Here is a 14,975-nt window from a genome sequence, read left to right as displayed (position 1 = left end):
TCTTCATATCATAAAAACTATTTTTTTGTGACGGAAACGGTTTGCAGATTCGTTTTTAGCACACCAAAATCTACAAAAAAAATTTTGTTATTTACGAACGTGAGACGCACAGCCCTTAATGGAAAATTATATAAAAAATCCGGGGGAAAATAGTTTTCAATAAAAACAGCAAATGAATTCGATAGAAAAAAAATGGATGCTATTTTCTTTTTTCTTTCTGTGTGTTTCTTGGCTAAAAAGTCTTTTTGTTTGATTTCTTTTGCATGGTATTAACCCCTGAACTCTGGGACTATTTTCCATTTCACAGACGTAGCCTTTGTTTATGCTATGCGTGAGCATAAACGAAAACTGTTAAATATGCATTCGCGTACCAAACTGCCTTATCAAAAAAACCTTTAAGCCAATAAACACGAAAATAAATGCCCCTTCCTCAGGTGGCCAGAAAGTGGGTGCTCATTTCAAGTTAAATTTACATGGAAAAGTGATCATCCACTTTTCGGAAAAAAAAAATTTCTTCAGATCATGAAAACTATTTTGATACTCCTTGGGCGTTGAGTTCCATGGCGACCCGCAGAATTATTTAATGGTCGTTCCCTTAGTACCCCCCTAGTCAAGGCTAACGCATGCGCTAGCAGTGTCTGAAATTTCGTGAAAATAGCGAATAATTCCACCCCATCTTTCCAAGCTTATAACTCGTCGAAAAATGCAATTCAAGCCCTAATTGTTTTTTTCAATTAAAGGAGCAAGGACCAAGGTTCCATTTTAAAAAAGAAAAAACAAATAACGTGGTTTAAAAAAAAGGTTTTAAACTTCAAACTTTACAGGTTAAATTCTAAAAGAACACTATGTTTTTTTTTTTTTTAAATTTGAATATATTATGTATTGACCTTTTCTCTTCAATTTGTGAGTAAATTAATTATTTACTTTCGGGTTACTAAATTAAGTATTTACTTTTTAATAGACACTTAAAAATTGGGATCGGGGGGGTCGTGAATTAAAAAAAAAAAACGTTTGTCTAAAATATTATATTCGATTTATTGGAAAGAACATAAAATTTCATCCACATTGACCCTGAAAATATCGTAAAAATAGAATCAATAGAAAAATTTTGATAGATTTTTAAAATTTAAAAATTGGAAAATATTGAGTTCGGAAAATTCATTACTGTTTAAAAAAAAAAAAAAATATATATATTTCTATTACTTTTAAAACAACTGTAATAGTTTATTTTGGAAGTATAATCCATAAAGAAAATAAATAACCCACTTTTAACAGAGAAATTCCGAGATTTTTATATTGTATTTGCAGTTTCGTGTTAAGGGTGTCAAAAATTCCTACAAAAATTCTGATACTGCTACGCATGCGCACGTAACATTTTTTATTTATTTACTTACGTGGTGGAGTTTCTATACTGATAGCTTTTTTGAAATTTTTTCACTGGATTATTATTGATTGAACACTAACCAGATTATGAAAAAAAATTGAAAAAAAAAAAAAAAAAAATCATTTCAACATTTGAAAGGGATACTCACTTTTTAGTTACCACGTTCTGGTAAATCGGTCACTTTTTATTTATTTATTTTTTTTTTTTCTAAATACGGAAGTGTCTTCGGGAGATATAAAATGGTCGCATGTTGACGAAGCAATGTATCGGGAGGCGTACGGGATTAAAAATTATTGGTAAATTTTTAGATTAGGTCCACCTCCTCAATTTTCTTTTAAATGACGACTTGAAATGGTTTTCGACTATGCTGAATACGAAAATCGCATCGAAATTTTGCAGAAATAAGTAGTTATCAAGATATAAAAAGTTGTATTATGCGTTGTAATCTTTGGCGGCCATCTTTTTTACGTGTGTGTATTTGTTTATGGCGCGTGTGCACGTAAAAAGATGGCCGCCGAAGAATACAATGCATAATACAACTATTTATTTCCTCAAAATTTCAATGCAATTTGCGTGTTCAGCATACTCGGAAAACCTATAAATGTCGTCATTGAAAGGAAAATTGTGGAGGTGGACCTAATCTAAAAAAATACCAAATTATTAAACATTTCTCCAGCATGTTAGTGAAATTTATAATACTTTAAAAAAATTAAAAAGAAACAAAACAAAAGTTTTGAAAAAAAACTCACCTTTCACAAAAACAATTTAAAAAAAAAAACACAAACTGACTAAATAAGTAAAAAAAAAAATAATAATTAAAAATCTCGAAACTTTATTTTCATGAAAACAATAAAAAAAAGTCCTGTTCTCTCTATTTTTTTTTCTTTGAGAAACAAATATATTTCTGACTTACAAATGCGGTAGAGACTCATTATTTTTACTTTCTATGGTTTTGATATACCGCGTTTTATTGCTTACAAAATGGGTGACTGATTTATCAGAACGTTGTAACTAAAAAGTAAGCACCACTTTCAAATGTCGAAATAATGATTTCTTTTTTACATTTTTTTTTTTTTTTTTAATAATCTGTGTAATTAGTGTGCAATCAATAATAATCCAGTGAAAAAAAAATCCAAAAACCTATAAGTATAGAAATTAAGCATGGGAGTAATGTTTGTAAAACAACGTCGCCTTTCGCACTTTTACAAACATTTTTTTAAAAAGTAACTAAACCATTTATTGATAATTTGTCACGTGTACAAACATTTATTTATTTACGTAGGCTTAACTCCTTTCATGAATAAAGAAGTACAGAATAGGTACAAAATCATCCTTACCTCCCCATGTTAAGAATGACTTTTTAAATAATAACATTATTTCAGCACGGATCACTCTCTGCATGAGTAATCTTATATAGAAAAAAAAAACAAACTCAAAAGCAAGCAACAAACTTTTTTTCTTTTTTTTTGGCCTTATATAATAAAGAAAAGATGTGTAAATTAAAAAATTTGGAAGATAAACAAATGAAATATGTTTTTTTTTGTTTTTTTTTTTACTTATCGAGTTAACAGAAATTAAACCTTTCGTCAATTCGTGGCATTGAAATGAATCGAACCGGAAGTTCAGTTTTTATCAACAGAACAGATTCGCAGAAACGATAAATATATTTATTTTATTTAATATTTTAATTTTAATTAGGTAAATTTATTTTAATAACATAAATAACATACCTCGACTCTAAAAATGGGTTGTCTGAAAATTTCAAATAAATTGGTAACGTATAAACATGGTTTTATTTCTTTAGAACGAACCAACTTTACATTTTTATATATATAGATATATATGTATATATATATATGTATATTACCTTCGTAACGATATTATAATCAAAATTATGTTCAATTTTTTTTAAATTTTAATTTAATTTGTTTGTTATATCAGTTAAAAATGTTAAGAATTTTTACCATATTTATTGTTCCATTAGTCTTTAATCAGTAGTCGTGGATTTTTTCCACCTTTGTTTAATACATTATTAAATGAATATTTGTGAATTTTTCTTTTCTTTCTATTTATATTTTGCATGAATTGTTTTCTTTCTTTCTGTTTAGGCCAGTAAATTAGTAGAAGAGGATGGAAATGATAATCCTAGTCAACCAGGACTACAACTTCTGTATTCCACGTATAAAAACTTGGCAGCCATGGCCTACAAAAAAGAAGATATCCACAGAGCCATTCAATTCTACTTAAAGGTAAATATTGAACTTTCTTGCTTTGTTTGAAGGAATTAAAAAAAGACTTTGGCTCATCTATATATATAAAAATTTATCTATTAGTTTGTTAGTTTTTGAAAAACTAAAAAACACTGAACCGATTGCTTCAACATTTTGGTATAGTATTTTCAGTGTACTCATGCATATTTTTATATATTTCTTTTTAATTATAACATTATACTTAATTTTTATTTAATAAATTAGGTGATTTTATTTGTAACTATGTGGCCATTTTTTTATTTGGGAAAATATCAGCATCACCGCTTGTCGTCATGTGACATCACTAAAAGGAACTTTTTGTCTCGCTTCATAATATGTTTACAATATGAGTAAATTTTAAATGGATAACATTTAATCACATGATTGTTGAAAATGTAATCATGTGATTGAAAATTAAAATTAATCACATGTGGTTGCTTTTCTGTCAAATATTCATCGAGAATGTCAACATTTCCAATGTGAACGGTGAGTTCGACTTACGTAAAAAAAAAAAAAAGAAATACCAAAAAGGTATACCAAATTGACTTTTTCGTTTAAAATTAAACTATTTCATTTTTGTGATTACAATTTAATTTTTATAAATAAAAATAAATGAAGTACGATTGTTGAATGTTATTCTTTCAATCATATTCGTTGTTCAGGGGTACAATTAAAAACAAAACAAAAAAAACGATCAAACTGAACAAAATTTTATTTTCTGTTCCATTTTTACAACAACCCTGAAACAGCCCATACTCCGCAAGTTTTACCCTATGGTATAAACATCTAGATCTACTTACATTATATTAGAAACTGAGCAACCCTTAAAAATCTGGTAGCTGAGTGTCAGATCAATAATAACCTGCTTATAATATTGAACAAAAAAAAAAAAGAAACAAAAAAAAAAAGGGCGAAGGTTAGCGAGATTGCCCACTTTCTAAATTCCACAAGTTTCACTTTTTTAAAAACTTTTTTCTTGTTAATATCATCGATTACATACTTAAGTTTAAGACTATAAAAAATTTGAAAAAACATTTTTTATAACTTTTCACACAGGGGTTCATTTTTCCATTATAATGTTGCACTAAATTAAATACAAAATTTATTGAAAACTGAACCCTTGTGAATTATAAATGTTTTTTCAAATTTTTTTATAATTTGTAGCTTAAGACTGTAATAACCGGAAAAGAAGTTTAAAAAAAAAAAAAAAAAAAAGTGAAAATTGTGGAATTTAGGGGTGAGGGGTTGGCGAGACCCCCCCCCCCCCGTTTACTGCCAATTTTCTTAAAAAATAATGTAAGTTTTGTACACATGACAAATTATCAATAAATGATTTAGTTACTTTTAAAAATTATTTATGAAAAGAGTTAACGTAAATAATGTTTGTAAAAGTGCGAAAGGCGACGTTGTACAATCATCACTCCCATGCTTAATTTCTATAATCATTATTTCGACATTTGAAAGTGGTGCTTACTTTTTAGTTACAACGTTCTGATAAATCAGTCACCCATTTTGTAAGCAATAAAAACGCGGTATATCAAAACCATAGAAAGTAAAAATATGTGCCTCTACCGCATTTGTAAGTCAGAAATATATTTGTTTCTCAAAGAAAAAAAAATAGATTGAACATGACTTTTTTTATTGTTTTTATGAAAATAAAAGTTTCGAGTTTAAAAAATTTTTTTTTTTTTAACTTATTTAGTTAAAAGTCAGTTTGTGGGTGTTTTTTTTTTTTAAATTGTTTTTATGAAAGGTGAGTTTTTTTTTTTTTTTTCAAAACTTTAAAAAAAAATTTTTTTTTAAAAGTATTATAAATTTCACTAACATGTTGGAGAAATGTTTAATAATTTGGTATTTTTTTAGATTAGGTCCACCTCCACAATTTTCCTTTCAATGACGACATTTATAGGTTTCCGAGTATGCTGAACACACAAATCGCATTGAAATTTTGCGGAAATAAATACTTATATTATGCATTGTATTCTTCGGCGGCCATCTTTTTACGTGCACACGCGCCATAAACAAATACACACACGTAAAAAAGATGGCCGCGAAAGATTACAATGCATAATACAACTTTTTATATCTTGATAACTACTTATTTCTGCAAAATTTTGATGCGATTTTCGTATTCAGCATAGTCGAAAGCCATTTCAAGTTGTCATTTAAAAGAAAATTGAGGAGGTGGACCTAATCTAAAAATTTACCAATAATTTTTCATCCCGTACGCCTCCCGATACATTGCTTCGTCAGCATGCGACCATTTTATATCTCCCGAAGCCACTTCCGTATTTAGAAAAAAAAAAAAATTTTCCTTAATGGAAAATTATATCAAAAATCCGGGGGAAAATAGTTTTCAATAAAAACAGCAAATGAATTCGATAGAAAAAAATGGATGCTATTTTTTTTTTTTCTTTTTTCTGTGTGTTTCTTGTTTAAAGTTTTTTTTGTTTGATTTATTTTGCATGGTATTAACCCCTGAACTCTGGGACTATTTTCCATTTCACAGATGTAGCCTTTGTTTATGCTATGCGTGAGCATAAACGAAAACTGTTAAATATGCATTCAGGTACCAAACTGCCTTGTCAAAAAACCTTTAAGCCAATAAACACGAAAATAAATGCCCCTTCCTCAGGTGGCCAGAAAGTGGGTGCTCATTTTAAGTTAAATTTACATGGAAAAGTGATCATCCATTTTTCGAAAAAAAAAAATTTCTTCAGATCATGAAAACTATTTTGGTACTCCTTGGGCGTTGAGTTCCATGGCGACCCGCAGAATTATTTAATGGTTGTTCCCTTAGTACCCCCCTAGTCAAGGCTAACGCATGTGTACGTAACATTTTTTATTTATTTACTTACGTGGTGGAGTTTCTATACTGATAGCTTTTTTGAAATTTTTTCACTGGATTATTATTGAACACTAACCAGATTATGAAAAAAATTGAACAAAAAAACCAAAAAAAAAACCATTTCAACATTTGAAACGGGTACTCACTTTTAATTACCACGTTCTGGTAAATCAGTCACTCACTTTTTTTTTTTTCTAAATACGGAAGTGTCTTCGGGAGATATAAAATGGTCGCATGCTGACGAAACAATGTATCGGGAGGCGTACGGGATGAAAAATTATTGGTAAATTTTTAGATTAGGTCCACCTCCTCAATTTTCTTTTAAATTTTCTTTTTATTAAATTTTTCCATTACACCAAATTGAGCCACTGCAACGCGTGGCAGGGTACAGCTAATATATATATATATATATATATATATATATATATTTTCAATAAATTTGCAATAGATGTTTGTTATTTTATATTAATTGCATTTCTATTTTTTTCTGGTTTGTTTGTTTTGAAATTTGTCTGTATTTGTTACTTTGCTTGGCTTCTTTGGTGACTGTAATTGACGAAAAATCCCAAGGATCTGAGTCAAATTATGCAAGAGTACCAAAAATATGAGGTTTTTCATTGTACAAGTCTGCTGATAAAAAGGGCGCATCTTCATTATTGTAGTGAAATCAGCCAGCCGAAAAGTTGATATTTAATTTAAAAAAAAAAAACAAAAACATAACTCCTTATATTTTTTTGTCAATCACTACAATAACCAATGTAATATACCTATTATTTCGATCTTCAATGATTACACAAAAATATGATTTCGGCTATGTTTGGTCACGTGACATTTGACGTAAACACAAGGAAAATAGCTAAAATTTCTAATTTTTTTTTTAAAAAACTATTTCATTTGATCATTAATTTCTTCCTCATTGTTTTTTGTAAGTTTTGGCTATTTTCATTACTGTGACATAGCAATTTAGTAGATACTATTGGTTTCACTTGAAAATCGATATTTTGATTTTTGAATTAGCAACAAAGAAAAAGCACCAAAATGTTTATGAATATTTTCACTAATTATATTTGCAAGCAATATATTATATTTTCTTGGAATAAAAAAACAACAGTTTACCAAACTATTTCCTTTCTTTGAAAACTTATCCTACAACATTTTTACATTTTTTTTTCTTCTTTCTTTATTCTAAATAATCATTAGTCTCCCACTTTGTTGGTTTATTCTTTAAACAGTTTTCCTTTCAATTTTTTCATCAGTTTATCTTTGATAAAAAGAAAATTGGCTAAATTTTTTTACATTTCGAGATTTTCCAGTGCGTGTTCACATACATGTCTATAGTAAAATTAAACCCTCATGTTTTCCCTTCTGTCAACAGTCAGGAAGAACAGGCAGTGAATGTTCATTGCATGATTTAAATGAATATACCATTTTAATTTAAGATATTGCACTTCACAATTCGCTTGGAATTTGCAATAACCATTAACACGGTTCAGGGACAATTTTTACATTTGTGTGACTTGCATCTGCACCATGATGTCTTCTCGCATGGACAAGTATATGTTGCGTATTCTACAGTGGGAAAATCAGACAATCTCTACATCTGCACAGAAAAAGGGACACCTCAAAGGATTGTGTATCCCAAAATATTGACAACAAAAACATGACATTGTTTTGTTTTTTTTTTTGTTCCATTTTGCCTTTAGATTATCAACGCTCTGATCCCCATCTGGCATCAATTGAAATGAATGGCTCTCGTCTTGGCGAGGCCTCATGTTTTGACAAGCTTCTGGGCTTGACCTTTACTCTTGATCTTATGGAACACATACATTAAATCCGTAACCAAGACAACTGGAAAAATGGTGGGATCCTTCTATCGATCCAGTAGATATCTTACTGCTGATGCAATTCTCTATCTATATAAGAGCCAGGTACGTCCAAGGACGGAGTACTGTGCCACATTTGGACAGGAGCTGCTAGAAAGGACTTATTCTGCCTTGATAGGGTTCAAAATAGACTTTGTAGCCTTGTGGAGGATGTCCTTTGCTCTTCCCTGCAACCTCTTTCTCACAGAAGAGATGTTGCGAGTTTGTCTCTGCTTTATCGTTATGTTCATGGCAAGTGCTCGGCTGAGCTCCATTCTATGATCCCCCCTCGCCAAACTTTCACAAGAAACATCCGTCTAGCAGAAAACACTATCACTAATTCCCCCTACTCTTTATCTGTGCCTAAACCTTAGCATAGATTCCATGAGCAAAGCTTCTTTCTTGGAATTGCACGCCTATGGAATTGTTTTCCGTTTTTCTGCTTTCCAGCTGACTACAATATGGTTGTCTTCCAAGTCTAACGTAAACATAAGTTACCAAATTTACCGAATCTCCATTACTAACGGTTACTATATTGTCAAATTTCTACTGTACACTCTTTAACCCTTATCCTCGAATGACCCCTGGGCCTTCATAAATGGTGATGCCTATGTAAAAAAAAGAAATTTAAACAAACTGAGCCACAGCAGCGCGTGGCCAGGTACAGCTAGTTTATATATATATATATATATATATATATATATATATAAAGTCGAGTTATTATGCTGACATTGATATTAAAAGTCTACTTTTTAATATTTTTGAAATAAAAAAGTGGGCTTTTAATATCAAGTTTTATTCACTTTTAGTGAATAAAACTTCCTTGGACACTTAGTTGTGAATATACCAGTGACTTCAAAAAGGAAAACTAATTTGCATATTCCTTTAAAAATGAACTTTTTATTAATTGTTCGTCTCTTGTTTTTTTTTTATTGGATGATTAGTTTCATTTCACTCTTATGCACAGTTCTATTTGTGCATATTTGCATAGCATTTGGAGCTGCATTTAGAGTAAATCTCTATCTCTACATGTGGAACAGTCTCTATCCAACTACTCTGTCAATGTTTGTTCCACAGACTTTAAACTTGACATATTACGTATTTGGACGTGTGAAACAAAATTAATTGGGGTTTAACCAGAAAAATAGCTACTAAGGGGTAAAAATTGAAAAATTGGAACCTGGCGAGTGTAGTTTGAAATAATGTGTATGCTTGACGCATGTGCGAATATATATTTATATGTTTAACTGCATAAATTTGTCAAGTTTCAATATACGTGTGTAGTGAATACCGCTAGAGAGTAAAATGTTTTGTTTCAATTCTAACTGATGGCAGCCAAGACATTTTTAAAAGTTTAAATCTTTTGAAATCACTAGTGTATATTGGGTACAATATAATGATCAATAGAGAATTGGTTCTATAATAATAAATACAAAATCTGCATAAATTGACATATCATATTTAAACACATTTTACAACTGGGCAATGTCAGGTGGCCTGCTAGTGTATGTATATATATATATATATATATATATATATATATATATATATATATATATATATATATATATAAAGGGTGATCTTGTCTATATGTGTGTGCATCTAGAACAGTCTACCAAACTACTCTGTCAATTTTTGATATACAGGCTTGATATATAGGAAATTCAGCCCTGTGGAACAAAACCAATTTGGGTTTTAGTTGGTAAAAATAGCTGCTAAGGAGTCACTTGGCAGGCCTAAGTCGATTTGAAGTGCTCTTCTACACATGTGCAAATATACATTAAACTGTTAATTTTTACAGTTTTGATATATGTTTGTACAATGTTAAAATGGTAGCAAATACTGCTGGAGAGCTAAATGTTTTGGTTTTGATTCTAGCTCATGACACTGAAGTCATATTTAAAAACATATTTTTTAAACTTTTGAAATCACTACTATATATTAGGTACAATATAATAATCAATAGAGAATGGTAGTGAATAATAATGAATACAAGATGCATAAATTAAAATATCATATTTAAGCATATTTCATGATCGGGCAATGCCGCACAGCATGCTAATCTTGTACAAAATGAATAATTTTTTTGTTAGGATATGTGGAATTGATATTCCAATTAATATTAATTTTATTTTCTCCTAGTCTTATCACATTTAATGTTGCACATTTCTTAAGGTCAACATGTTTTGCTTTCCATTCAAAGTTTGCAGTGAAAATTTCAACTTGGAACATATTTAATTCTTTTCTCGTTATGCAATCAAATTACAGATTTCACACCTAATTTTAAATAAGATTTTCTCATAAGAACCTAGGGACACATTTAGCTTAATAATAAACCTTTTTTTGAATGTAGTAATGATTATAACTGTAGTTCGATATTATCTAGTGTTACCAGATCCTCCTTTTTTTGTATCATACAAAATCATCTTTTGCCTTAGTGATAGCTAATCCGGGTTTTCAAGTGCTATTGGAATTCAGCATAAAGTGATTTGTCTTCTATAATTTTTTTCATCTTCTTGAGTATATGATGCTCTAATTCTGAAAGTTTTTTCATCAGAATCTGTGACAGGATGCTCTGTTTGTGAAAACCATTCTGGCATTGACCATCAGAGTTTTGTCTTTCAGAAGAATTTAATGACATTATGTCATTGTTACTATCATTGTTTTCAGAAAGAGTTACTCCTTTCCTTTGTGTGAAAACTCTCTTGCATAGTCTAATTCTTTGAAGGAAATATCTCCCATTGAGGTGCTGGATGCACACATAGAATGGATTGATCTCTAACAATTCTCCTTCATTTGCAAGAAATTAATACTCAAACAGTTTTTTAAAAAAATGCTACCTGCCTATAAAAGTAGAAAAAGGGAGGCCAGACTTTGCTTTAAAATTAAAAAAATATTTTGAGAGGTATTACGTGTATGCAACATAATACTTATAGCATATAGGGCTTTGCTATAATATGTTTATTATTTAGGGCTTTTGATTTTCAATTGATGTACTGTTGTCCATATGATTTCATATTGTTCCCTGTAACATTGTATGGTGTTAAGTGTTCAAGCATAAATAAAAATAGTGAGCAAATCATAGTTTCACTTACATCTGGGCAGAGAAAAGAAGCAAGTTCAGATTCTGTGTGTATATTTTTATTAATATCATTTTCGACCGGTGTAGAGCGTTTCTTGCACTTTCCCATTCTAAATTTTAATAGTATTTTGTCGATGTATCTCGATTGATTCATCGTAACAAGTCCTTTGCTTTGAGTAAATTCTATCCCAAAAAACCAGGATATTTTGCCAAGATCGGTCATTTTGAATCTTTTACTTAATTTGTTCTTAACATCGGTTAAGAACAATTTGATGCGATTAAAATATCATCGACCCACAAAACCAAAATCAGTAGTTTATCGTTTTTGTGTTCGGTATATAAACAGGGGTCTACAGCACATTGTCTGAATTGTTGTTTAATAATATAATCATGAAATACTGTATTCCAACACTGAGCACTCTGCTTTAGACCATATAATGACTTGTTAAGTCACCACACGCTATTTTTATTTTTCATTATAAGTCCCTCTGGAGGAGTAATATAAATTTCATAGTCTAATAGGTCATTCAAATAAGCATTTTTTACGTCCATTTGATGGATGTTTAGGTCATATTGCGATGCGATTTGCAGTAAAATTCTGATTGTTGTTAGGTTTGTGGTCGGTGAAAACGTAGAAAAATATTCTATACCTTAAATCTGAGAGTAGCCTTTAGCAACAAATCTAGCTTTGTACTGTTCTACGCCTTAGGTATCATTTTCGGTTAAGGCATCTATTTCTTTTTTCATGGCAATTTTCCATTCATCACAATGTTCTGAATTAATTGCTTCATTAATGCTTTTTGGCATTCCATTGAATAGCAATAGTCGATTTGATAATCTTTTATATTGTCGACCACAAAAAAATCGGGTCGCCTTTTATTTCTTTTGGAATATCTTTCGCCTTTATCATCATCATCATCATCATCATCATCGATACTCTTGTCTCCTTCATTTTTATTGTCTTCATTTGTTTTAATTATTTGAGGGAATATAATTTCATTTTCTTCATATGATGGGTTTTCGTCTGTAAAATTAAACATGTCTGAATTTTACACATCGGATTCTTTTATTTTATTTTTCTCTGGAAAAAATACTAAATTGGCTGGACTAATTTTATTGTATCCAAGAAATATACCTCTGTCGACTTTAATATTCAATTTACTCTTTTTATCTATATATGCGAAGCAAGTTGGACCAAATATATGCATTCTGCTTAAATTTATTTTTTTACCGCAGAAAGATTCATATGGAGTTTTAAATAGTATTTTATTAAAACACCTGTTGTGTATATAGGCTGCTGCCATAAGTGCGTACGTCCAGAGGTTTTTGGGGAGTTTTGATTCAATGAGTAGGCATCTTGCCATTTCAAAAAGTGTCCGCCACGCTCTTTCAGCAGTCGCGTTTTGGTGTGGCAATCTAGGAGCTGATTTTTCATGCCTGATATGATGGTTAATTAGTAAAAGTTCAAAGTCTTTATTGGTGAATTCCGTACCGTTGTCAGAGCGAATACACTTGACTTCACCGTAGGGAGCCATGTCGGTTAGATATTTTTTAGTTGCTAGCAGGGTATCAGAGTTGTTCTTTAAAAAGTAAACCATTATCAAACCTGAATGGTCATTTACGAAATTCAACACATATCTATAATTTTCTCTGGCCATCGGTTCCACGGGATCGTTCAAGTCACAATGCACCATTGATAGGAGTTTTTTTGGCCTTCTTGTCTGGTATCTTGCTTTGATAGTTTGTCATTTTCTCTTGCGTACAGACGTCACAGTTGAAGTTTTTTGATGTTTGTATTTTCATTCCATCAACTACAGTCGGCAAATTTTTGATATCAGGAATATTACAATGACCAAGAATTTTATGCCATGTCTGTAGATTATGGCAGGCGGTTTTTGATGGGACTATGCTATTTAAATAATATAGTCTTCCATTTTCTTTAATGTCGAATACAGTTCCATTCGGGTACACCAGCTTTGATTTATTGGAGCTAAAGTTTATATTTGCACCTTGTTTTGTGGCAGCTTGTACAGAAAATATATTTTGTTTAAATTTTGGGATTAGAAGAGCGTTTTCTAGAATACAGAAACATAGTTCACCTTTATTGTTCTTTAGCGAGATTTTAGCATCGCCTCTTTTCAAAACGATATCATTTACTCGATTCCCGTCAGCTAGTTCTACAAAATGATTTTGTGGCTTAAAGTTGGGGTCAAAATTGATAAAATCAGATTCCTTTGTAATCACATGTGCCATGGCACCACAATCGACAAAAAATTATTATTGTTTGTTGAAGCATTAAACGTACACGAAAATAAAAATGTATGTTCGCTAACAGAGCTCTCTACATTTTTAATGGAGTCACCATTTTGAGTCCTGTATCTACATTGGAAACTCTTGTGATTAGGTCGTCCACAATTATAGCAAATAATTTTTGTACTTTTCTTAGGAGAAAAATTGTTTTTGGCAAAGTTGCGGTTTTTATTCCTGGCATGGGTATAATTTAATTTTGGTGTTTTTATGTGTGTATTTTTAAATTTCATATTTGTGGATTTGTGATCATTTTTTCAGTTTCTTCGTAACTTCTGAGTGCTACCTTGAATTGGCTAAAAGTCCTGGGTTTTTCTTTCTGGGTTATCACGGTGGTAAATGGCTTGAAATCCCTCGGTAATCCCTTAAGAACGATGGAAATTAACAGACTGTCACTTATAACTTCACCAGACATTTTTAAAGAATTTGCAGTCATTTCGACTCTTATAATATAATCAGTAATAGTTTCGGCTTCCATTCATTTTAGAGGGGTCAGTTCAGTGTATAAAGAAATAATTATGAGTTTTCCTTTCGATAAATAATGCTCTCTCAATATGTTCAATGCTTTGTAGCCATCGTCCAGGGCTTCTCTCATTACCAGACTTCGGTCATCTAAACTTTGTATTAATTCTGCAAAGACAGTTGCATTCTTTTCAATGAAGTCGGGGTCGTTTCTGTTTTCAGGTTGTGTTTGAAGTACTTTGTGTAGCTTTTGGATTCGTAGATATCCTAGAAATTTAACCTGCCACAATTCGAATTTTGATTCGGATCCATCAAAATAAAGATGCACGCTGGGCGCATAACCTCTAGAAGTGTAACCCATGTTTAGTTTCAGAACAGTTTCCGATGGTTTGTTGTTCTAAACAAGTCTTGAGAGGTGACTGGTTTGCAGTAGACAGAACAGTTTCCGATGGTTCGTTGTAGGACACAAGTCCTGAGAGGTGACTGGTTTGCAGTAGACAGTTCCACAGAGCAAAATATTCTTACCGTGTCGAGACGGAAAAAACATGCAAAATTCCTCCAGAAAAGGTATAATATTTATGGAGCAATTCTGGTTTCTGATTGGTTGGTAGCAGAACGTGAATTAATTCAATTCGTCAGTTCCTAGCAACATCGTTTATAAATAGAATCACCCGACTGTGTGAGATCATACCCCATTCTGAATCCAAAATATTGCAACAAAGGAAGAAAACCTTCTTAATTATGATATAAAGAGAAATTCATGACGCTAAGTGACATTGAT

At 30.9% G+C, this 14,975-nt stretch overlaps 1 protein-coding gene across 2 annotated transcripts in view; it reads left to right on the top strand.

Moving 5' to 3' along the window:
• The window catches only part of LOC145260567 (calcineurin-binding protein cabin-1-like), a 567,854-nt gene that overhangs the window by 63,135 nt on the left and 489,744 nt on the right, over window positions 1–14,975 (top strand). For both annotated transcript variants that reach the window (XM_080118824.1, XM_080118826.1), the window contains exon 4: window positions 3,493–3,633. In XM_080118824.1, coding sequence (XP_079974950.1) covers window positions 3,493–3,633 — 141 coding nt within the window. The remainder of the gene's footprint in view (window positions 1–3,492; window positions 3,634–14,975) is intronic.

Source organism: Euprymna scolopes, chromosome 36, assembly GCF_053919585.1.
Source record: "Euprymna scolopes isolate OS-2025 chromosome 36, ASM5391958v1, whole genome shotgun sequence".
In the NCBI taxonomy this organism is placed as follows: domain Eukaryota; kingdom Metazoa; phylum Mollusca; class Cephalopoda; order Sepiida; family Sepiolidae; genus Euprymna; species Euprymna scolopes.
The sequence above is the reverse complement of the archived record's forward strand: the minus strand, read 5'-3'. Positions and strand labels throughout refer to the sequence as shown.